Source organism: Pleurodeles waltl, chromosome 1_1 (assembly GCF_031143425.1).
Source record: "Pleurodeles waltl isolate 20211129_DDA chromosome 1_1, aPleWal1.hap1.20221129, whole genome shotgun sequence".
Lineage (NCBI taxonomy): Eukaryota > Metazoa > Chordata > Amphibia > Caudata > Salamandridae > Pleurodeles > Pleurodeles waltl.
The window spans coordinates 902,403,033-902,429,711 of record NC_090436.1 but is presented as its reverse complement, the minus strand read 5'-3'; the positions used below and the strand labels follow the sequence as shown (position 1 = coordinate 902,429,711).

At 42.6% G+C, this 26,679-nt stretch overlaps 1 protein-coding gene across 1 annotated transcript in view; it reads right to left on the bottom strand.

The window, feature by feature from the left end:
* Positions 1-26,679, bottom strand: part of LOC138303708 (protein prune homolog 2-like) — a 1,166,077-nt gene that overhangs the window by 864,849 nt on the left and 274,549 nt on the right. The window contains exon 3 of the mRNA XM_069243093.1: positions 24,351-24,455. Coding sequence (XP_069099194.1) covers positions 24,351-24,455 — 105 coding nt within the window. The remainder of the gene's footprint in view (positions 1-24,350; positions 24,456-26,679) is intronic.

Sequence of the window (26,679 nt, the reverse complement as noted above, 5' to 3'; positions counted from 1 at the left end):
GGGAATTCTTGTTGCCAACGGTAGGATGAAGGGGTGCCCTAGTTTCTTAGAAGCTCAGCCGGATTACAGCATACGCTTGGAAAAGAGCTCTCTACAACTAGTGACACTGCTCATGTCTTTCTGCAGGCCTTCAGCTCACCTGTCTGACCAGAAAAACCTTGGCTTAAAAATTTAAATAAATATTCAGACCTATCAGGTGCCAACCACTCCTGGTGGTAACCCGTCTGTGAACAGTTACTCAACTGGAGTTCCTGTTACTCTATTGCTATACTTCCTATTTAAAAGCTTGCCAATCTTATAGATTTGGACGAGGTGGGCTCACTCATGTAATGTGACATGCTTCATCATAAGCCACCTCATCCCACCCTCGTAAGATGATACTACCAGGGCGGACTCACCCTCAAGTTGGGCTATCCTGAGGGAGTTCTTAGAGATTAATCTTTCTGGATAATAGACTTTGATCCAGTTGAATGTTCTTAAACATACCTTAGAGTAGACCACAAAGTGTCCTTTATTAAGGTGGCACCCTAGGAACAAGTAAAAATATTACACTGCACAGGTATAACTCAGGGGATGTCAGAGGGTATGACCCTTGCATCCCTCTATAGTGCTGACATGTTTCTGCCCTTCTCTCAGCCCATAAAGGGTCTCAGGCATTCATCAGGTTAAGTATGTGAACCCTCTCCTTAATTTAATAGACGGAATAATAAATTGTGAAGAGAGAACCTACCTCTCTCCTTTAGGTAATCTATGTCGAATCACGTAGAGCTAAAGAACCCTTTTGCCTCATGGTCAGTTCTGGGGGGAGCGCCTTCTGTAGTCACACATTTGTCAAGGAGCCAGACCTATTTAGATCCTACCTCATTCCCATTGAACTAGCAGCTCGCCAATATGGCTCATGCAAAGACCATCTTAGTTCCGATCGTCCTCCCAGGGAATCATATAACTTTGGCCGAGCTGCAGGCATATGGGGAAGGAACATCACATGTGAACAGAAGGTCCCTCTTATAGATCGAGGGTCCTCACACTGTGTTAAAAGTGCATAGGGGATTAGTTGGAACATTGCAGCCTGAATTAGAGAAGAAAGAATGGATTGTTTTCACCAAATCTCATGCAATCTGCTGTTTCTACGAGACATGGGCACTTGATGAAATTAATCTTGAGGGGTTGTCTGCCCATTCCCTTCACACAACATATGGCAAGATGGGAAGGCTGAAAGGCTGTTTAACAGTTTGGGTCTCACTGAGCCTTCAAGTCTCAGTACACGCAGAAAGCTTTTTGAGGAACCAAATCCATTTGCAACATCTGTAAATCACACATGATGCCTCATCCTTGGATTTATTTAATGTCTACATTCCCCTGGGTAATAGGAATGATTACCCAGCAGTGCCAAAATCTTTAAATTGCTTTCTAACTAAAGCTAATAAAATGAAAGGTTCCCAATACAAAGAAGCTCCACAGCTTCCTTTCTTCTTCTAATACGTGGGCATTTTATTACAAAACCAGACATATCCATGATTGATCAAACAAAGCTGCAAGCCTGGAGGTCTCTTTATTTGCCATGCTTTCCATCATTAGGGTCTTCCAGAAGGGGAAGGGCTTTTAATACGTTCTTGCTCCAGAACATCCTCTTTATACCTAATGGTAGGTACTCACTCAGATCACCCGGCCCAATGTACTTAAAGGACTGGCAATAGAGAGACCCTAATAGATTATGTATTAACCAACCAGGAGTAATTGAGCCAAGTAACCAATATGATAATAACTAGGAGAATTCAGAGTGACCCTGGTCCATTAATTGTTACTCATGTTTCCTCTCTCACATATCTGTGGGTTTTTCTGCACAGAAGAGGAGGGGGAAACCTGACAGTAAAACCCAGCAGGAAAAAGATTGCATATAAAAAGCAAAAAAATAAAATGACAGGGGCTATCACGGTCATTGAAACAAACCCTACAAGGATATCTTAACTGAGTTGGATAATTCTAGTCTGACCACCATAAAGAAATTTTTAATTACTGATGAAAGAAACACACTTGGTTGACGATGGTATAGGAGGGCTTAAAAATAGAGCTAGAGTCCTTCAATACCTGACAAATGTAGATTGGTTTGATGATGGATGTGCAAAAATGAAGCAGACCCTATCAAAAGTCCTTTGGCATAGGCACTCATAGAAAGAGGGGGAAGCACGCTTAAAATCTATGCAACAGGAATGTAAGAGACTAATCAAGCATACAAAATCACACATTCATTTACAAGCTTAGGCCACCCCCAGATACATGATAAAACAAGCTTCTAGAGTATTGTCAACTGGCCCTGTAAGATCATTAGACCCAGTCATCACCTCAGCCAAATGGGTCAATAATTTTGGGTCAATATACAAAATCTCAGCACCATCTATGAATACAATTGTTCTACCCACCTGCGACCAAGATCAAAGTAAGGGCACCCATTTCCAGAGAAAAATATGCTTATGCCGTCGGTTGTTTCCGACAGAAGGAAATGAGCAAAAATGTTTACTGAAGAAGAAATTCGGGTGGCCATATTTTCCCAAATGCCAAATAAGGTCCCCCGGCCCCAATGGTGTGCCAAGCAATATATTTCACTGTAATGTATCTCTATGGGCTCCTGTATTAACTGCAGTATTTAATGCAATTTGGGTAATGAAGAAGGTCCCAGTTACTTGGACAACATCAGTTATAGTGCGCCTCCATAAAAAGGGCCCACAGAATGTTCCAGCAAATTACCTCGCAATCTCATTGCTTGACAGTGCCTGGAACATCGATGGAAAGGCAGTCCTCTCCAGGTTTGAAACCTGGATTGAGGATAATTGATTGTCATGGTTCCATGCCGGCTTCAGGATAGCCCACAGCGCAACCAAGCACTAAGATTGTGCAAGAAATGTCATAAAAAGTTCAGCATTATATACGAAGTTTATAGACTTTCAGACAGCATTCGACTTATTCTCTGGCAGTCTCTCCATGAATCAAAAAAACCGGCGTGACCTACACAGCCTCAGTCAGATACGCTGTAAAAGCAGAACTGGGTAAAGTAGTTAAAATCGGGACATCCCCCAAATCAGAGAAGGCAATATTCCAATATTACTCTATGCAGATAACGCGGTTTGCCTTTACTGTACTGAGCTGATAATGCATAAACTAGTGGGTTGCTTTGAGACGTACTGCACCAAGGAAAATCTTGTGATAAATATAACAAAAACAATATTCATGGTAGCAAACTGCAAGAACCGCTTGAGGTGTTTCGTTAAAAATATGGTTGCTGTCTGTCCAGAGTTAATTTTTTGACTAACCTGGGATTATATTCGATGACAATTTATCATCCTCCAAACAAGCAATAAAAGTGAAGACACTCTGCTCCATTCTAGTAATGCAGTAGGTATGTTTTTCCTCGAGTGTGGAAGGAAATTCATTGCTCCAGCAACATGGGCCTATCAAATTAGAGCTGTGACTGCTAGCACATTTGACGCAGAAGTCTTGGGGCACGAAAATCCAAAGGAACTTGTCAAAGTAGAAAACAGATTCTTATGTCGTCTTCTCTTTTGGGGCTGTGATCCCCAATAGATGCTCTTAGTCTCGAATTGGTATACAACAAGGACAATTCACTACGCCATGGGACAGGGGTAAATATAATAAAAAAATATAACAGAATGTCACCTGGGACTCATTTAAACATAGCCCATTGCCAAAGGTCTAGGAGCTCTGCAATCACTCAAAATTATGAATTATTTGTAGATCAAACAATAATTTGACCCAAATGTATGGAGAGCGCGTAGATAGAGGCATGCTGAGAGCTGGGTTCAGGAGTCTTTGCAGTGAGGCCACGCAGCGTGGGCTCATTATTTATTGACGCCCATGATGAAAATAGGGAGCATGACTTGTTGAAAGCTTCTTAGACAAGGTTGGGATGTAATGACTGCAAAGTTGGCATTGTTTAATTTACACTCAGTGCTTGAAATGGAAAAATTAAAGTGCCGGTACTCTGTGCCAGAGTACCTGCTTGTTCCTGAGAAGTGCCGGTACTCTCCTATTAAAAGTATTACGTTTTTCTTGAAATGTGCCAGTACTCTCCCTCTCAAAATAAAAAAGTGCCGGTACTCAGTACCGGACAGTACCGGCCCATTTAAAGCACTGTTTACACTGATAACTGAACTCTCCCCTGGTGATGAAGGAAGGTGTAAGGAGTGGACGGCAGTGTCCTGAGGAGACCTTGTAAATCACCAGAGGTCAAAATCTCGACTATATTTTCCCACATGGCATAAGAAAAATGTTTACCAATAGGGAGAAGCTCTGAGCAGCAGGCTATCCCTTTTATGTAATAATGAGATTGGTAAATGAACAGTGGATTGTGTTGTATTGCGTTAATGTTATGTGTATTTACACATGAGCACTACGTCGTTTGCACTTTATGAATCACTCATTCACACTGTATTATATTTTATTGTGTTTCAAATCAAATGAATATAAAGATTACCATTTGAAACAATAATCCAGCTTGACTAATGCACTTATGACAACTGTGGCAGCAGTGCCTAGGTTTGGGTACGATTATTGTTTAATCTATAAATAAGTATTTATTTTGAGTGATTGCAGAGCGCCTAGACCTTTTGGCAATTGGCTCTGGTTAAATGGGTCCCAGATGACAGTCTGTTATTTTTGATGATCTTACTCTCGAATTGGGTATGAAATCAAACAAACCACTCTTGGCTCGCAAAACATTTTTATGCTGGGTGAATTACGGAACAGTGATAAAGAGAACTGTTTACCTTGGTATAAATATGTTTAACCTCTTAGCTGCTGAGCCCTTTTTTGGCTATTTGGGGTAGTTCGCGCTTAGGCCTTCATGACAGCCGAATTTTTTAAAATTGAAATTGAGCTGAAAAAAACAGCAATTTTTCTCCACATTTTACTCTGTAACTTTTTCCTGCACTGTTGAATTTATTTTTTAAAGCAATATACCATTCCGTGTGCTGGACTCTTCTAGTTGCGGGTATATGCAGGGCTTGTAAGTTCATCAAGATCCCTAGGTACACAGAGCCAATAAATGAGCTGCAGCTTGTCAATGGGTTTTCATTCTATACCAGGTATACAGCAATTCATTTACTGAAATATAAAGAGTGAAAAATAGGTATCAAGAAAACCTTTGTATTTCCAAAATGGGCATAGGATAAGGTGTTGAGAAGCAGTGGTTATTTGCACATCTCTGAATTCCGAGGTGCCCATACCGTCTTTTTTACACACACTCTCTTACATTTCAAAGGAAAAAATGTAGCGAAAGACAAAGGGCAATAACATTTGTTTTGTTTTTCTGTGTTCTCCCAAGCATCCCGATAAAAATGGTACCTCACTTGCGTGGGTAGGCCTAATGCTTGCGACAGGAAACGCAACATGGACACATCACATTTTTACATTGAAATCTGACGTGTTTTTAGCAAAGTGCCTATCTTTAGATTTTGGCCTCCAGCTCAGCCGGCACCTTGGGAAACCTACCAAACCTACGCATCTTTGAAAACTAGACACCTAGGGGAATCCAAGATAGGGTGATTTGTGGGGCTCTCACCAGGTTCTGTTATCCAGAATCCTTTGCAAACCTCGAAATGTGGCCCAAAAACACTTTTTCCTCACATTTCGGTGACAGAAAGTTCTGGAATCTGAGAGGAGCCACAAATTTCATTCCACCCAGCATTCCCCCAAGTCTCCCGATAAAAATGGTACATCACTTGTGTGGGTAGGCCTAGCGCCTACGACAGGATAAGCCCCACAACACAACGTGGACACATCACATTTTCCCCAAAAAACTTTCCTGTTTTTTGCAAAGTGCCTAGCTGTGGATTTTGGCCTCTAGCTCAGGTGGCACCTAGGGAAACCTCCCAACCTATGCATTTCTGAAAACTAGACACCTAGGGGAATTCAAGATAGGGTGACATGTGGGGCTCTCACCAGGTTCTGTTACACCGAATCCTTTGCATACCTCAATATTTGGAAAAAAAACACCTTTTCCTCACATTTCGGTGATAGAAAGTTCTAGAATCTGAGAGGAGTCACAATTTCCTTCCACCCAGCATTCCCCCAAGTCTCCCGATAAAAATGGTGCCTCACTTGTGTGGATGGGCCTAGTGCCTGCGACGGGAATAGAACATACAACGGTCAATGTTGGTCCTTACATGAGGCAACTGTTGACCCTGGGGTGATCCATTACTGACGCAGGCACTAGGCACAGGCACTCAAGTGGGGTAGTGGGACAGGAGAGAAATCACTGGGTGGTAGGAATTTTGTAGAACCCAGCATATTCCTATAGTTTGTGTGACAGAAATGCAAAAAAAAAATAGAGTTTTTATTCAACATTTCAACTTTTCAGGGTATTCTGGGTAAGAACACTTTGGGGAATCCACACAAGTCACACCTCTGTGGACTCCCCCGGATGTCTAGTTTCCAGAAATGCCTGTGTTTAGTATGTTTCCCTACATGGCCACTGACCCAGGACCAAAAACAGAGGTGCCTGCCTTACAAAACCAGTTTGTTTTGTGATATATAATTTTGATGACTCCACAATACGATTTAGGCGGTGGAATTTGGGGCTGATCTAAATTGGGGAGCTCCCAAGAGAGCACTCTCTCTCTCTGTGCTTGCTGCAGCATTCACCTGCTGTCTGGGTTGGGCTAACCCGCTATTGTCCCGTTGCACAAACTGTGCTTACAAAGGGACAGCAGGACTGTCCTCATCACCTCTCTCATAATTACTGGAAGAGGAGCTATCGAATGGGACTCCTCTGAATGAAAAATCACCCCCAGAGTCTGCGCCATTGTCCTATCCCTCAGATGCTGTCTCAGTATCTGCTGTCTCAGTCTCTGATCCTATGACGGAGCTGTCCTCTATAACCCGAGTGAGGGCGTGAGCAGCAGTCATCCAACAAGATGCCATCCCTGCTACTGGCTAAACTGTTGCTCTAAACCACTAGCCTACATAAACAGTCACAAAATTGATGGTGTGTATGTGATACACGCAACAGTACAGGTCACCTTACCTGCGCTTCTTCCCTCAATCAGGACGTTCTTTCAAGACACTCAAAAAACACCAATCATCACAGTCTTTAGCACCTCTAGTGCCCAGTCCAACAATCATTATTGGTGCTTTCACTCCCATGTCCTCCTCCTTGGATTCCTTCACTACCACCCATCAAAAGTGCCCTTCATCTTGCTGACACAGATATGTTAATTTGAAATATTAATGAGTTAATGAGTGTTATGCATTTTGATCAACAAGAAAATGTTTGAAAATTAAACGTAGAGAACTTAATGGGCACGTTTGAAAATGTGCCCACGAAAAGTGGCTGTCATCATTCACGAATTATACTAAAAATGATTAAAAATGAGTGAAATATTGGAAATGCGTAATAGAATTGTAGTAATATGTCATATAATGTATGTTTTGCATTATATTGTAGAGCTAACTTAGCCAAAGTTGTGGCTTAGTTTTGCCACGCCTCATGCAGAAGCTGAAATTACTAGCACACTGTAGAGAAGCTAATGTATTGAACTGTCCCTGAACTTCTCATGTTAATAAAGTCTACTTAGCTAGAATTTTCTGCAATGTACCGACGGACAGGAGATGAGTGAATCAAATTGCAAAATATGTTGTGTAGAGCAGACAAGATGTACTTTTCCAGGACTCGAACAATAGAGACATTGACTGAAGAAGAAGATGCAACATTTTCGATACCTGATGAGCCGGATGATGAGGACGTCATACAGTGAACCAGTCTACGAACTGAGAATGGCGTAATCTTATAGATTTGTAAAATAAACATTATAATAGCTGGTGATTGACTGACCAATTAGGAATTAGGGGGATGGACTGGAAAACTCTGATAAAAAGTCATGACAGAGGGCTAAAACTTCAGATGTGAGGGGTGAATTGATGATGTCGGAAGACGTGATTCGAGATTCTATCATTGGGTTCATGCTCTTGAGAGCCTGATGCGTTGCTGATCAATTGGTGACCTGAAGACGAAGGCTGACTTTGTTGCTGATTCATTCTGTAGATAGGTAGCTATGACAATGTGACTGTTAACTTTTGTGCCTTTCTTTCTAGGTACCAACTGCACTGTCTAAATAGTTTTTCTTTTAGTTAGATGCTCTAAATTGTTTGCGCATGAAGTCTCAAATGCTAATGCTAATTTGGGTTATGTAAGGTTCCTTTGGGTATCGCTGACAGTGACAGACGAATGACGAACTGATTGATGAAGTCTGCTATTAATGTTGTTCTTGGCTTATGCTGAAGCACTTGAGCATATGTTTTCTCAAGTTCTGATTAGATTATGTTATTGGTGGTCATTAATAAACTAATTCTGAGCTGATTGAATAAAGTTCGAATTAACCTTATGACTTAGAAATTGTAACAAATAGGGAAATAAAAATTGATAAAACGTATAATTGAGTTGTGGTTATTCATGAAATGTTGATGTTAATGATTAATGATTAGTGTTTTGCTTATTGATTATTGCTTCATACAATGATTATTGATGGTCATCAATTACTACATAGCTAGGATACTCCATGCGATCCAAAGGTTCATTGACCTATGCGCGTCCCCTTGTAAGTTTCCTTACTAAGGACCAGGCACACTAGCAATCTCTCCATAGCCGCCCCCAGCACATTCATTTCATTTGTATTATAGCGCATGTAATTGCTGACTTTATTAATGTACTCAGCTATTTACATAAAATACAGATTTGCTCTTTGCAGTAGGCATATAAACCTTCTGCACTTCTTTATGGTACCAAAACTGCCACTAGACAAAAGTCTGATCCTTTTGTAGCAGAAACATAATCACAAGACTTACTTTAATTTTTTATTGCTGCCTAAAAGCTATAGTTGAAAAGCGTCAGTTGAAGTATGTGCATTGCTTTGAAGACACAAGCTGCAACTGCAAGACAATTGGTGACAAATATATATATATATATATATATATATATATATATATATATATATATATCACTTTTATATGTGGGTCTGGTTTTCCTGAGGGCCGATTGCAGCCCATCTACCCTTAATGAAAAAAATGTGCCCCCGGCGGGGGCAGGCCCGTTTGTTGAGGGGGCCGACCCTCCCTAGTGAAATCCCTGGTGTCTAGTGAGGTTTTCTGGCCCGAGGACCAGGTAACCTGTTCAGGAAGGCCTTGTTTAAAAGGGGAGAGTCTCCCCTTTCAAACGAGGCCTTCCCAAATGTCGGGAAGGCTGTTTGGGGCAGTTTTCTCCATCTGAGCAGGAATGGGCCGCTTCGTGCTCCAATGGGGAAAACAAAATAGTGACGTCAGCGCAGCTCGCGGTGTGCTGATGTCAAAAAGGAGCGGGTGGGGTTTTGGGGGAGACACAGAAGATCTTCCGTGTCTCCCGGGCGGTTTAAAAAAAAAAACTTGGGTGCGACACACCCAAGGATTGTTTAACCCCCTCCCTGGTGTCGGCCACTGGTCGTGATCTGCTCCAGGGAGGTAGTGGGCACCCGCACTAAAAGGGTTAAGACCCTCAAGATTTTAGAATGCAAAGAATACTGGAATAAACCAGAGTAAACAGAGTGCAACTATTGAAGGATAAATATTTGGGGTGCATCGACTCAACAGCAGGAAACTATTTGCTCACCTGATCTTGAGAAATCAAACCACCTGTGTCATCAGAAAGTTAAATGGACAATTTGTTCCCTGTTGTCACAAGATCACTTTATATTGAATTTCGCCTTTTTACTGGTCAAAACAATTACTAAAAAATTGACAAATCACAAGGCAGCCTCTACCAAATGTGATTGCAACTAAAGAGCAGGAGAAACCATGCTGCACTTTATGTTGCTCTGTACTAAGGCCCTCAGTCCCGCCGTCAGGTTACCGTTCCGCGGTCGAAAGACCGCGGCGGTAATTCTGACTTTCCCGCTGGGCTGGCGGGCGGTCGCCTTCAGACCGCCAGCCAGCCCAGCGGGAAAGAGGCTTCCACGATGAAGCCGGCTCGGAATCGAGCCGGCGGAGTGGAAGCTGTGCGACGGGTGCAGTTGCACCCGTCGCGTATTTCACTGTCTGCGCAGCAGACAGTGAAATACATGTAGGGGCCCTCTTACGGGGGCCCCTGCAATGCCCATGCCAGTGGCATGGGCACTGCAGGGGCCCCCAGGGGCCCCGCGACCCCCCCTACCGCCATCCGGATCCCGGCGGTCCGACCGCCGGGATCTGGATGGTGGTAGGGGGGGTCGGAATCCCCGCGGCGGTGCAGCAAGCTGCGCCGCCGCGGAGGATTCAATGGGGCGGCGGTACACTGGCGGGACCCCGCCAGTGGTGCCGGTCCGACCGCGGCTTTACCGCCGCGGTCGGAATCCCCATTGGAGCACCGCCGGCTTGTCGGCGGTGCTCCCGCGGTCCTCCGCCCTGGCGGTCAAAGACCGCCAGGGTCAGAATGACCACCTCAATCTTTAGCAGTAAGGATGAAATATCTTAGGCCACTATTTATCAAGTGTAACATAAGGCAATGCAAATAGCTATGTTATTATGCCAGCAGGCTGAGAGCGCCTTAGTCCAGTGAATATATATTTATGCAACCTGGTGATTAACAAGAAGATCCACCCAAAGTGGTCAAGCTTGATCAATTAAGACCTATAAAGCATGTACTTTAGAGAAGAACAGAGCGTGCCAAGAACAAGCATTGTGTGGAAGGTGCCTCTTGTGGAAGGACCATGCCTAATGTTTCAATAAGCACGGACTGGTAGCATAGAACTCTATGTGAATCATTCTTTTAAACGGTATTGAGTTCTTTAGGCTGCACACATGGAGTATTTTAGGCTAACTCAGACAAGTTTGCTATTGGCCCAGTAGCTTGCCTACAATGCCTCCTGTTACTATTTTTATTTAGCTGTGAACTGTTGATTAAGTTACTGGATTTTTACACCTAGTACTTTATCAGAAGCCTAGGAGAATTCATCCATGATTTAGAAAGCCGTGATTGCACTGCTTATATGCCATCTGGCAGTCAACTTTGTTTTAAATATAGCTGATATATAGAATACTTGTCTAGGAATGTGGAATAGCAAAGCCCTATTGTATTAATTTTGCCGATTTCAAGTGTAGTAATTTCGTGGACCTCAGCTTTTTTTAATGAGTCAGCTAGTATTTATCCTGAAGCTCCCTGCTATCAATTATTCGAACCTGATCGAAACACAAGATTCAACCACTTGCACTTTAGCAGTCACATCGTATAGTGAAACTTCAATGTGTTTTGTGTATTTTAAATGTATCAATTGTTTATAGATTTCATTTGATTTTGTATTGTATGGCATATTTGTATAAGCTGAGTAGTTGGTGTTTGAGAGCATGTTCTTGTGTTCACAAACGTTATAGAAAATATTTTTCTTTACTATTTACAAACATGCTTGAAAACCTATCCAGCTTATAGTTGGCATCCCTCTCAAGAGAGCCATACCACAGGTATAATTTTGAGGGAATTTTAGATTTATGTGCTTTCCACCAGTGGCAAATTGCCAAGATTTTTCACATTTCCCAGCATGCTAGAAAGAAAGGTTCAACGTTACCCCTTCTAGCCACCCAGAGCCGGCCATGGTTAGTTTTATTTGATCATTTACCTGTTTAGCGTATTTTCCTTCACTGATGTACTTATGATTGTTAACGTGTTTAGATTTGAGATCATGTTTCCAAACATTACATTAATACAGTCTTGAGGAACATTTCAACATTCTTATTATGCCTAGTATATTGGTTTCAATATCACACACTCGCATTTTGTGATTTTCCATGCATTTCTTTAGTGGTGTAGTGTGGCATCTGTTGGAGTGTGACCTTTATAATCAATAATAACATGAAAAGCTTGCAATATAACGTCTAATTAAGCCACATAGAAAATGTGTTAAGGTAGTACTAATGCAGACGTTTGAAATGTACCCACGGGGAGTGGCCATCAATGTATACGATGATTAATGAAACTGACTAATAATGAATTGACGATGTACTAATGTATGATTTTGTATTAACATTAAGAGTTACATATTAGGGTTTTGCTAAATTAAACACTAGGCCTTAGTCAGCAAGGGTCTGGGCCTAGCTGCCTGGTCTCATATTAATTGTGTTTTTCTAACGTGCAATGTGCTGCTTTCCTGAAGGACACGAAGCTGTACTTTTCCAGAAGCTAGAGATATGTGTGTAGCCGTAGTACATTCTTTCTCATGGGACCCGACTTGCTCAAGGAGACATTCTTGACGAATGCAACAGTGTAATTCGCAACAGGTGCAAGGTCGCCTGGACTAGGAGAAGACAATGGAACTACTGACTGGAGCGACAAGTGTAACTTTTCTTACCTGACATTCTACCCGTTGAAGACGTCAATCACAGGAGCCAATCAACTGTATAAGAACTGTCTTAGGTGAAAATTCTAGTAAGGTGTGTGACGGATTATTGGACAGAGATAACAATGCACCAAATATTGCCCAATGAGAAATTAGAGACTTGTTCGACAACTTTGATATAACGGCATGACTCAAGGAGAAATCAGCCATTACCGGACATTCCACCGAGCCATTACTGAGCCATTACTCTGTCACTCTTGAAGCCATTCTTACTCGCCACTATCGAACCATACTTTGCCATCCCTTGCCCTTCTGAGAGACTTTGTCTTTGGCTGTCTTCTACCTTAAACCATCCTCACCTTATTCCTTGTCCGATATGCACTTCTCCTCCTTATGAGGGAAGAGCTTTTCCTTGCTATGCCCTACTTAGACTTTCCTGTTCTATCCTGGCTGATGGCGAATTGACTGATGTCCTGAGGACGAAGACTGACGCTGTATGCTGATCCATTTTGGATGGGTAACTATCTGATGATTAATTGTAATTATCTGTTTGCCTTTTCTTTCTAGGTACCAACTGCTCTTTTGATAGAGGCCATAGTTAGATGTTTTCTAAATTAATGTTTGCTAAATTGTTTTGCATGAAGCCCAACATGCTGATGCTAATTTGAGGTTAGTTAATGAGTTCACTAATATTGGATGCAAATAATGAAATGACTGAATCCTTGCTTTGTTGAATAATGTACTAATGATACTCTGCTAAAGTTGATTCATGTTAACATCGTGCTTTTTTCTAATGTTCATGACCTATGCTTTGATAAAGTCTTACTCAAGTTGCCAAGTTATAGTGGTATTGATGTGGTTATTGGTATTGCGACTAATAATTATGATTCTAGAGTGTAACCAATAGGGAATAAATATCCTAAATCTTACTAGATTTGTGTGGTTATTCATGGTTGAAAGGTCATGGTATGTTTGATTCTTATTAAATGTTATTGATTAGCTTGATTGATTAGTTATTGTGAATATTGATGAGGTTATTGATCTATTGATTGAAATGCTAAACGGATATCTCGTACTGGGAAGTCCCCAAACGTGGTAAAAAGATTCATTGGCCTAAAACGAGTCCCCTTGTAAGTTAAATTATCAAGGTTCGGACGCATTATCACATCCCCTAGTTAAAACAAAACTTTACTTTTTTACAGGAGGAAATTCTCTTTGGGTTTGACACTACTAAGCTTTGGCTTACAATATACAGCAAAAATGGTCAAGGGGTTGGTCTGAAGAGCTGCGTTGCGACTGGTTAAGTGAGAAAGAAAGTTATTCAAGTGTCCTGGCTCACGAATGGAGGTTACAGTTCTTACAGGCTAATACTTAATGTGTTAATTTCATTGGCATCCAACAGCCATTGGCAGAAACAAAATGAATGCGTACAGATGATTGAGGCAACATCTCTAGAACAAAGGATGGTTAGCTGGTGGTAAAATGTCTTGGTTTTTAAAGCAATGCTCTTCTGCTATTTAAGTGATTTGTAGCTTTGAAGCAATTGTCAGCAAGTACAACGAACAGCTGCATTTAGCAGGGCATCATAAAAGAATACCAGGAACAACAGTTGCAAATGGCAAAAACATTGAACTGACGTGAAAGCAGGAATACACAAATAAGATATAATTAATACAAGCCTAGCACAGTACAATAACACAAAGAAATGTGCAGCATGTCATTTCTCTTTTTAATTTTGTGAAATACCAAGAAACATCGCATTTGAAACTGAGAATACAAAAGTAGGTAGATTTGTAGATTGCTTCATGTATGCTGGGCTCCATGTTCATGGTCATGCTTTTGTTTAACAAATTCCTACATTTTGAGAGATATAGTTGTAATTTGCTTCAGTTAACCAACGTATTGCAGCACAATGACTTGTAAAGGGAAAGTCCAGGATAAAATACACACTGCTTGTTGATCGGCCATAGCTGCATGTGTTACACTGTAATATTGAAAAACACAGACCGTACTGAATTGCAGTTCTATGTATGTATCTTTACAGCAAAAAAGGATGGAAAGGACAGCAATGCCTTGTTACCAGCACATGATCAGTCCAAAGAGGTCAGTGAATCATGGGCAGGAAGACTGAAGTAGTTCATCACCCATTATAAGTGGCTTTTCTCAGAAGAGGCCAAGGATTGATTAGCCGTTGAAACCAAGATTTCCTGTACCTAGTAAGGTATTTCATCAGCAGAGTCTAAATATTAAATAGGTATCTAAGCATGAAGCCAAACATCCATCCTTCCTTCTGTCTTGGCATTTGCCTCTCTCCCCCTATGTTTGCCTGCATTTATTCTACATGGTTGTATCTGTGCTGTGTGTGGCTATATGTATGCCTGTACTTTTTTTTATCAGTGTGCCAACCTCGAGCATTTGGACATGGCTACTTGGCATTCCCTGACCTGCTGTTGCATCTCTCTACATGGCCTGCCATTCCTAGCTTTGTCAGGACCTCCTATCTCTTCCCCTTTGTCCTCTTTCCTGTAGCCTATTTTACTCACATGCTTCCTTCTTGCCACCCAGATGTCTATATTTTGCTACTGTCCTCCTGCTCTCTTTCCTTTCCTTCATCATTTCCAACACCCACCCCCATTTTTCACTTTGCGTTTGTCTCAGATAAGATTGAAGCATTGTGCATGCAACAAGCATAACATGATGGGGGTCATTACAACTTTGGCCCGCCAGGCGGCCGCCAATAGAGCCGCACTCCCACGGTGCCCATTTGGACATCCCGCTGGGCCCGCGGGGATGTGGGCCGCAACATGGGAGCCGGCTCCAAATGGAGCCGGCGGTGTTGCGGCCGTGCGACGGGTGCAGTTGCACCCTTCGCGCTTTTCACTGCCCCACGACTCCCCCTACCGCCAGCCTTTTCCTAGCGGTTCATACCACCAGAAAAAGGCTGGCGGTTGGGGACTCGTAATCCCCTGGGCAGCGCTGCAAGCAGCGCTGCCCAGGCGGATTATCACCGCCGGGGCAAAAGTGGCGGAATACCGCCGGCCCCGGCGGTGCGACCGCGGCGCTTCCGCTGCGGTCGTAATAGGCCAGGAGGCACCGCCAGCCTGTTGGCGGTGCTTCCGTCATTTAAGCCAAAATGACCCTCAATGTCTCTTGGCCTGGTGTATGATTTAATGCAGTTCAAGAGATATGTGTGTATGGATGCCTACAGTTTTAGATGCATGGATGCCTTTGTGTCTTCTAGTCAATGTGCAAGTTTGTCTGTAATTGTGTTGGTCTGTACATGGATGTCTGTTGATATGATGCTCTTCTGATCTGCATGTATCAGTCCGCTGCATTAATATGTGTTATTTAATTGAGTGCCTCATGTTGATCCATCCTCATCTTCTATATACTTACATTTACCAAGATTTCCTAATCTTTTCTTTTTAAAAATACCACCCATGTGTGTGGGTCTATGGGATGTGGAGACCCATAAACAACAGGGGTCAAAATGTGTCAAAAGGATCTATGAAGGGAGAAGGCCACCAGAGAAATGGCCAGTTGGAATTGTAAAAAGGGCATGATCACAAGAAGGCACTGCCCCGCATGGACCATTGGCCCCCCACTCTTACTATAGTCCTGGGAAAAAGTCACTTGTAAAGACTTTTCTCTCATTCTCCAGAATCTCTCTGGAACTAGTGTTCGGCTCCAAAGATTTTTTTGTCCATGAGTATCCAACACGTTTAGCACTATATGCACTTTCTTCTATCAGGTGATCGCTTTCATTCATGATTGCATTTCTATGTTCGTTTTTTTAAAGAACAAAGGCATTTTAAAAAAATTGTCCCCCTTTCTCACCAGCATATGTCTCTGAGAATCATTTTCTAAAATAGTTGTGTGGCTAGTATATTGATGGATGAACAACTGAATCCTCTCTTCTTCTCTTTTTGTAACTCAGTTTGGATCAACTGGGATAGTGATTGTGTATGTTTCTCATACAAAGAGTCTAACAATATGTGCAAATAACTGATTTCATAAGGCACAGTTCCAGATGAAAATTCTAAAATTAACAAATGCACATGTAAATTGCAGACTGCATTAGTGGAAATATAAAACTACTGTTCCAATACTAGCATAGTCTTTAGTTGAATAGACATATGTTGTCACTGGACAATGCCATGTGCACTTGTTAATGTGTGAAACACTTAGCAACCTTGTGTGCTTTTACTGCACTCTAACGAGGCTCTAGGTCTGGTCTGACCACAATTTGAATGTACTTATATTTTTGGGTTAAAAACACTTTTGGTAAACCAAATGACTAAATCACATTGATTTTGCCCTCTGAATGTTTCAGAATCTTTTGGTGATTGAAAGTCCAGCATCACCATCCATTAAAAATGAGAGATGGGAGTTTTGTAAAGTCCTACATGTCACCTGGGACACTCACGAGACATGAAACAGCAAGATAAACTTGAATTGAAAGCCTAGTTGAAGGTGTAGTCCAAACTTTCAGGATGCGGGCTTCCTTTACTTTTCCAACATAATTTAGGACCAGATTTATATACTAGAGATAAGGATACCCCCTTGCAACATCGACACAGTATCCTTATCACCAAGATAATGGTCTGCCCGCTGATTTAGATGCGAGCAGACTATAGGTTTGGCTACAGCGGTGACTACTCTGTCACTGCCATAGCCAAACCTCTCCAATGCCCCACAGAGTAAGTGTTGTCGATAAAATGGCTAGGTGTCTGCTCACTCAATTAGGATTGGCAGACATAGCAACTATTTTACTGTCCATCACCACCAGGCAAACCCTGGTGGTAAGAGACAGTAAGAAAATAATAATGCCCTCTCCCCGTGGGAGATGAATCCCAGGGCAAGGGGGGGCATTTATTTTTTCAAAAAGAAAATCCTGTTTCAGGATTTTCTTTTGATAATAAAAAAGAAAACTGTTTGGTGCATGGCTTTCCCATGTAGCCAAAGCCCTGCACCCAATAACAAAGAGCATTAACAGGAACAGCTGTGAAGGTGGGTCTTGCCATTGCTTTATAAATGACCACCAGCTTGGCTATCATTTATAAATTTGGCAGGTGGTCCCTCCACAAGGGGAACTGAGTAATCTATTCCTTCCCCCTGGCAGAACCACAACTGTCCTTCAACATTTGAATTACACCCTTAGGCGGTCATTCTGACCGCGGCGGGCGGCGGTAGCCGCCCGCCATGCGGTTACCGCCATTTGGCCGCTCCGCGGTCAAAAGACCGCTGCAGCCATTCTGGCTTTCCCGCTGGGCCGGCAGGCGCCCGCCAAAGGAGCGCCCACCGGCCCAGCGGGAAAGGCCCTGCAACACAGAGGCCGGCTCCGAATGGAGCTGGCGGTGTTGCAGGGGTGCGACGGGTGCAGTGGCACCCGTCGCGATTTTCACTGTCTGCAAAGCAGACAGTGAAAATCTGTATGGGGCCCTGTTAGGGGGCCCCTGCACTGCCCATGCCAGTGGCATGGGCAGTGCAGGGGCCCCCAGGGGCCCCATGACACCCGTTACCGCCATCCTGGTTCTGGTGGTGAAAACCACCAGAAACAGGCTGGCGGGAAGGGGGTCGGAATCCCCATGGCGGCGCTGCAAGCAGCGCCGCCATGGAGGATTCCCTGGGCCAGGGGAAAACCGGCGGGAAACCGCCGGTTCCCCTTTTCTGACCGCGGCTTTACCGCCGCGGTCAGAATAGCCCTGGAAGCACCGCCAGCCTGTTGGCGGTGCTTCCGCTGCCCTCCGCCCTGGCGGTCAGAGACCGCCAGGGTTGGAATGAGGGCCTTAGTCTCTTTAAGGCAAGTTGTTGGATAAGCTGAGCCAAGGAAGATTGTAAGTTTCTGGGTAGACAGTAGTGGACTGACAATTTTTGAAGGCAACCAACCTTTGCCCCCAAATGTTTTCTACATAATACATAGGGGGTTATTACAACTTTGGAGGAGGTGTTAATCCGTCCCAAAAGTGACGGTAAAGTGACGGATATACCACCAGCCGTATTACGAGTTCCATAGGATATAATGGACTCGTAATACGGCTGGTGGTATATCCGTCACTTTACCGTCACTTTTGGGACGGATTAACACCTCCTCCAAAGTTGTAATAACCCCCATAGTGTTTTGAATTTGATCCTGAATTTACCTGGGAGCTAATAAAGAGCTTTTAGAACCAGATCAACATGTTCCTGTTTTTTACATGCAGTCACATTCTAGCTGCATTATTTTGCAGTAATTTGAGATTGACCATATGGTTTGTGGGCGGGGTACACTGACCACCTTACTCAGGGTCATTATGGACGCTTTCTTGAATTTTTCACCTACAAATCATTGATTTCGGGTATGCTGGCCCAATGAGTTCAATGGAAGCAAACCATGTCTACAACACGCAGCATGCATTAGTCCATCACCCAAAGGTCCAGGACTGGAAACAATGATCGTAATGACCTGGAAGAGGCAGACACTCTATTGTGGGCCAGTTTATGCTATATTACACTGCACTAGATTATTAAAGACCATTGTTCATGTCATTCAGTATGAAGGTTGGCCTAGGAAAAGCCTTCTAATCCTTCGAACAAAATCTGCAGGTACTAGGTCTTGCATACATTTTAAGTAGCTGTTTCCACGATTACTTTCAGTCCAGCGTAATTATGCAACACCTATGATGAGTTGTGGTATGCTCCATTACCTGAACTGTTATGTGTTAATAGATGTCAATGTACTGTATCCACCTCTAAAAAGACATCTCAAGTGTGATATAACTGGAAAAAGTACCCCACATTGTGTTGTATAAAGTGTTAGTGAGGGCAGACTGGGTGCCAGGAGTTCACATTGATGGTTATTTACTGTTAAAGGGACCTACTGGTTCAAGTCGGTGAGGGTGGGGAGATAGTGCTGTCTGGCACGTATAGACATGTAGACAAGGAAACATAAGAGGTTACTGCATTCTTGCCCCGGGTGGGAGGGAAGGGGAAATTTTTTATTTATCTTTTATAAGGGTACTTCTTACGAGATCATGAATGCATTGTTCAGGATACATCGCTGCTACAGACCTATATGCAATACACTAACCATAACCACACTAAATAAGTGGAAACTCCTCACCTGGAATATTTGGGGATTGGGATCCTATCAGAAACGCTATTGAGTGCTCTCCACGCTTAAACGACAGGGGATACGTTTTGCATGCCTACAGGAGATGCACCCTACTAATCTGGAAGCAGAACAACTTGCCAAAAAATGGAGGGGTCAAGTCTTTCATGCTAAATATTCCTTATATTTCCGCAGCTTTCTGGTGTGGTTTGCCCTGTTGGGCCCTTTCACACTGACCTATATGGAAGAGGAAACTGAGGGCTGTTTTCTGTTTTTGCAGGGTACACTAGATGGTATTGAGGTAGCATTTGTCAACACTTACAGCCTGAATGTGGATTATGGTAACTTTTACGGAGCAATTAAGGGACTGCTCATTCCCATAATAGAAGCTAAAATATTCTGGGTAGGAGACTTTAATTGGGTTCTGGAAAGGGAATTAGATCACCATCCTCCACATCCAAACACTAAACCCAGGATTACAGCACAACTGCGGGAAGTAATGGCCCAGCTGGGATTGAAAGATGTGTGGAGGGAGGTCCACCCTGAACGGAGGGAATACACATGCCACTTAGCAACCTGAGGCACATATAGTAGGCAGGACAGAATCTTGATGTCGGACCAGGTAGCCCTCAGGGCTGGGGAAGTGGAGCACCTCTCCCGTTACTTATCTGATCATGCCCCATTGGTGTGCTCACTAGACTGGGGAGTTAGCATCTAACTGACCAAAACATGGAGATATCCTTCCGACACATTACAAGACGCGTATAGGAGGAACACACTGACAGAAGTACTTCAACACTACTTTGCTGAAAACTTGGAACATAAAGCCAAGCCATGGAGTGGGAAGCGATGAAAGCAGTTCTTAGGGGTCAATGCATAGGATTAACGTGTGGAGTGCGCAACACTCTGCAGGCAGAACTTCTTCAGGAGGAGAGAAAAATAGCAGCATGTCAGAGGCTGTAGTCTGCTGATAGCGAAGCGCGAAAAGACAAGTCTGTGCTCCTTTGCAAGTGTTGTCAATGAGAGAGCAACTTGAATGATATAAATTGAAATCATATAGACAATTGCTACTTAGAAAGGGGGATAGCTCTGGGCAATTGCTGGTGTAGATACTGTTCCCTGAAACTTCACGCACATCTATCATGCACCTTAGGACACCGGCTGGGGCTGATGCACACACGCAGGCTGAAATAGTAGACACACTCAAGGCACACTTGGAGCAGGTTTACTCCAAAGGTGGCGGGCGGGACGCAGCTGAAGCGACAGACTTTCTGGGAGCTCTCACTCTACCAGAAAATATTGATCTAGAAGCGCAAGTACTGGATGCAGACATTACACTTGAGGAACTTAAAATGGTCCTTTAGGGCACTACCAGGAGCGGAATTGCTAGGTAGTGAAGGCTTCCCAGCCGAGTTTTATCAGACTTACATAGTGGACATAAGTCGGGAGATTACTGGAAGTATTTCTAGAAGCCAAAACGAAAGGGATTTTACCACCCACGATGCTGGAAGGGTGCGTCATAATGATACCGAAACCTGGCTTGGACCCCTCTGGCCCATCTTCATACCAACCACTTACCATGATTAACACACACACCAAAATTCTCTGTAAACTCTTAGCATTCTGTCTACGGATGGTGATCACGCGGCTGGTGCACACCGATCAGTGCTGTTTCATACCTGGCAAAAGCACCGCCATGAACCTGAGGTGGTTAATGCATGGAATGCATGAGACTGCAGACTCCCCAGAGGAGATTGTGGTGGTGTCGGTAGACATTACAATGGGCTTCAATACAGGGGACTGGCAATACCTCATGGCGGTGCTGATGGCCATGGACTTTGGCCCTCAATTTCAGTCCTGGATATCCCTGTTGTATCATGAACCGATGCCCGCTGTAAGAGTGGGCCACTGGTGCTCGTCCCCATGTACTGTGGGCAGGGGTACAAGGCAGGGGTGTCCCCATGTACTGTGGGCAGGGGTACAAGGCAGGGGTGTCCCTATTATTTGCTTTGGGCTTGGAGCCACTTGCAGTCCCTACCAGGCAAACCCTTATGAACTGGAGTGTCGAGGTGAGTGACACAACTCACTTGGTGTCGTTGTGCACAGATGACACCCTTTTTACCTCAAGCCTGAGGGAATCACTGCCACTATTAATACAACATTTGGACGAATTAAGAGATATTACAAGCCTAAAAATTAGTTTGGATAAATCCTTGGTCTTTCCATTGAGCAGGCTTGCCAGGGTAGATCCTGAGACGCTACCACCCCTTCTGCTGCAATGGAACACAGAAACATTTTGCTACCTGGAATGATGATAGCATCTACTCCCCAGAAACAAATGCAATATAATATAGACAGAGTGATAGATGGTCTTAAGACCTCGGTACAATTCTGGGTCACGCTTCCATTGTCCATGATCGGGCGCATAGCAGTGGCAAAAGTGGTCTTTCTGCCCCAATGCCTCTACGTACCACAGCACTCATTTGATACACTCCCAAGTGCAATTTTCTGCACTCACTCCTTACTACACTCATATGGAAAAACGGACTAAGTAGGGTGGAATGGGAACACTTACACTTGCCGATGCATGAGGGAGGACTAGCCCTCCTTCACATGGAAATATACTATATTATATCCCAATTAGGGCACCCTGCACACTGGCTTACAGAAGACATGAGCTGGGAAACATTGTTACTGGCAGATAGATCACACTGCCACAGTTGCTATACTCTGGTGGTAGGGGTACAGAGAGAGTACCGTAACTTATTACCCGCATAGCAGCCTTATGGGTATGGACAGTAAAAGGGATGTTAGGGAAGGCACCCTTCATGAGGGACCTTGGAATCTGGGACTTGCCTGCCTTCCGCATACTGGCCGCAGCTGTGGACACCACAGTGTGGAGGGAGGGGGGCTGCGAGACCCTAGGTGATCTTTACCCTACAGACACCTGCATTACATTTGGTGCAGCACAGGACATGTTCACTCTGGGGGAGGGACAGTTTCTCCTGCACACCAGTATAGTGAATATACTTAATGATATTTGGCGAGACTGCCCCAACACACCTTCAACCTCACTGCTACTCCGAGCCCTCCTGGAACTGGGGGGAGGCACAACATTTAACCACACACATATACAAAGCACTCTTAGCAGATTAGCTGTGACTCCAGTTTAAATCCAGAAAGGTATGGGCAGAGGAATATTTTACTGACACTTGTTGGCAGAAAATGTGTTCGCTGGTGCACATTGTATCTAGTAATGCCAGATTTAAATTGATTAATTTGAATTATCTGCATTGCACTTATATGTCGCCTGTATTACTACATAAGATTATTCAGTTAAGGGTGGAGGGGCGCCCCTGATGTCAGGAACGCAAGGCCACCTTTCTGCACTTGGCTTGCTGCTGCCCACTGGTCCAGGGGTACTGGGAGGAAGTCTTGCAACACTTAGAACACAATTGTGGGATACACATTGATCTTACTCCAGCTGCTTGCTTATAGAGAGATGTGAAAATCCATAAGGCCTGGAAAATGGAGTACAAATTCATACATTTGATACTTCTTTTGGCCAAGCATAGGGTGGCTATCAGTTAGCTGGGTCTACAGGGGCTGCAGATGAATCGTTGAAAAAGAGATGTTGTGAAATGGGGGGTGGAGGAGGAACTAAGTCTTAAGTGAGTACTAACTATGACCTTCAAACTTGGAATGACCTAATCCATAACTTTGAAACAGGGGATAGCCTCTCACTGGAGAATTCGACAAATGAAGAGGTATAAATATACATAACACTGGTCTTATTCCTAGTGTATGGGAAACGTAACATTGTCTTTGGTATTATATATCCATGTCCATGTAATTGAAAAAAGGAGATGGTCATGCTGAGACCGGACTAAACTTGTATAAGGCAAAATATTGAATGTAGCATTTATCTCGTTTATTATTAATATTGTATTATGTTATTTTCCTTTGAAGGTCATGTTTGGTCTGATGTATGTATCAAGGAAACTAATAAAACAGATAGTGTAAAAAAATGCAACATCTGGTTTCTCAAACCCAGAACTTACATAACTATAATTCTGCCCTCAAAGGTTTTAACAGTTCCACCCGTGGAGAAAATCTCACAAGAAAATATTTTCTAGGAAATATTTTTCCAGAATAAATATTTTTACAATAGCATTGTTCTGCAAAAAAATGAGATGTTATTTTCATGCAAAACTGTTTTGTTGAGGCTTTTACATTCTAGTTTCTTTTAAAAATTGCTAACTTCAAGTTGACCATGCTTGTGCAGTTATAAAAAAAAATATTTACAACCTTGAAAAAGGTCAGGTTTGCAAATTTTATACACTGTTTTTTTGTTTGTTCTACTTGATCACATATGAAGAGTATTCTTTCACATTGTTCATGTTTTTACATAATTAGTGAACTGATTCTCAATTTCCATGCATACGAGTTTTGTGCAATGTGTAGCATCCATTAAAAAGACCAGATGCCCGGAAGTCAAACTTGCAGTACTCCTGTCCTATTTAAGAATAGGAACCTGCACAGTTTGTATTTTTGGATCCTTAGATCCCTCCATTGTTGTAAACCATAAACCTGATGAATACTAGGTCATAGTCACGGCCACTCTTCATCATATTTAGGGTGGAACATCGTTGGATTTCCCTGGCCAAGAAGGCATTGTGGTCCCTGGCAGGTGAGCAATCAGTGCCCCCCTTGAGAAACCTCCCTACGCAAAGGGGGTAATTGTTTCTTGATTTCCTACTTTAGAAATTTGAGTTTGAAAAAGAAATTGCTGAGTATGGTCAAAAACATGGTACCTACTTGATTAACTGTTCTCCATACAACAGATCGAATTTTAAATGAGCATTCAGGGCATTATTTCACTGTCATCTAAATCAGCATCTATTCTGTCTTACCTTATCTAGATAAAAGGCATAAGATAAAGCCGAAAGGAGAGAATCAAAGTCACAGGTCTTGTTTCCAATAACGACATGGACCTTGTCCAGTTGTTTTCTCTGGTTCTGAAACAAAAGAAAGTATAAAATAATTGCATTTAAATTTCTGATGGAGAACAAAGCAATGGGTTGCAACAGGATAATTAACATTTTAGTGCGTTTTTGATTCAGAAAATTGCAAAGCTGGTTTGATCAATTAATAATAGTAATAATGCATTTTCAGTTATGGCAGTGAGGAGCACAATCAAACTTACAATTCTCAAATTCTCAATATCTGCAATTGAAACTATTTTTAAAAAAATATTTTCAGTGTCTCGAATTAAAAAAACACTTTGAAGCATATTCACAAATATTGTATTACAGGAGTTCATGTGACTAACACCTGGAGCGTCTAGAAAAAGTCAGGTATAAATCAAGACTGAGACACACCTACTCACCCAAAACTCTTTGTGCCTTGCACCTTTGAGCTAGGATTCCAAATCAAGAAACCGAGTCATAAAGTTTAAAACAAACTCTATGAATACTCAAGACTTTCTGAGCAGAAGCACACAAGTGTATCTTCCCTTTCTTCTGCTAAGTGCATTGAAGTAGCTCACCTAAATAAATCTGGGTGGCCATGAGCAGAATTAGAAATTGCCTGCCCCTCCTCACCCCCCGTGAAGTTCATGAGTGCAATTCGTTCAGCTCTAACATGTAAAATCATTTTCATACACTGTTGATATGAGTCTATGCACGATGGCTGTACCAGACACTTCCTGTTCAATTGTTTTTTCTGGATAGTTTTACTTTGTGTTGGTGTCATTGAACTGTAAAACGGACGAAACTACATTTTCTAACTAAGCTTTGTGTATGCTGTATGAATGCAGTGCGCTGCTGCTCCTGTGTACTGGCGGTTGTATGCTGATTAAATTGTCAGTCAGACATTTGGACCTAGTCAAAGCTGCTTAGGTAAGGAATTTCCCTTTATGAGCTGATCAGCAAAAAGTGGTCTCTTTATTCAAATGCTTTCCAATGAAGAAACATTTCCTTTATTATTGGTAATACTTGTTAAGAGGTACACTATTGCCTTTTTGTGTTGCAAGTAAGCTTTAGGATCCTACCTGGGCACAGAAATGATATGCAAAAATCGCCAATACTTGCTGACCTTTCATGAGGACAAAACTGAGTGAGAGCTTTTCAAAAGTATACTGCAGTAAGTGATAAATATATACAATTATTTAGGGGTTATGTGAAGTACTACATGTAACTATTTAGGTATTTCAGAAGGCTGAGAATACTATAAAAGTGTCATTTAATGAAGAAGCGAGGGATAGTCAGAGTTCGATTGCACCTCATAGCCATCAGTTTGGTTATGTTCTGGCGCCTGGTTTGCTTCTGCCCTCTAGAGATGCTGCTGGTCATGAAGACGATATGGGCCTAATGAGTAATCCAAGTATGGCTCATCAGCATTCGGGTGATGCGGTCAGGCACCTTTATATCCATGATGGAACATGTCACCCACTGCAGTATGCCTCTCAGGACTTCCAAAATGGTGTCTAAGAGGCTGTTGAGGAGAGCATCGTCTTCACAAATGTGGGAGATGATCAGGGTTTGTATTGATGTTCTTAAATCAGCTTCTGGAACTAAATGTTTAATTTTTCACTGGCGAGAGACCTACTACAAAAAAAATTCACTAACCTAGACCATCACATGGCAAGACTGGAGATGCTTCAGCTTCCTTTAGCCTTATGTACAGTAGCTTCCTTTAGCACTGTGTACAGAATAAGTTCAATTCTAAATACAAATCTAACTATCTGTTGATGTTCTTGCTGACAAATAGCAAAAACGTTTCAGTTGACTGAAACCAGGTACTGCCAAATAAGACATTACAAACACCAAATCTATGTTCAGTATAGAAAATGAACTCCAATGTGCGTAGCATTTTAAATCTGGCTATAGACTGTTTTAGATTCCAGTTTAGCTTTTGCAAAAATATTGGAACAAAACTGTCCATAAAACCTTGATACACTGTGTGCCTATTTATAAAACATTACTAAATGCTAACGATAATTTACAACATCTCTTTAAAATGTGTATATGACAATCTCTGACAAATTACCCAGTGCAAGGTTTACACCTTAAAAGTACATATATGTTAAAAGGTGGATTGCTGTAGATCGTGTTATGGTGCCATATTTTATTAAAAGGGTTTTTAACTTTGTTTTCCTAATATCCTTGAACAACAGGCCATCTGAAAACAACAAGACAACACATATCTTATATATACATATTCATACAGGAAAATCGCCCC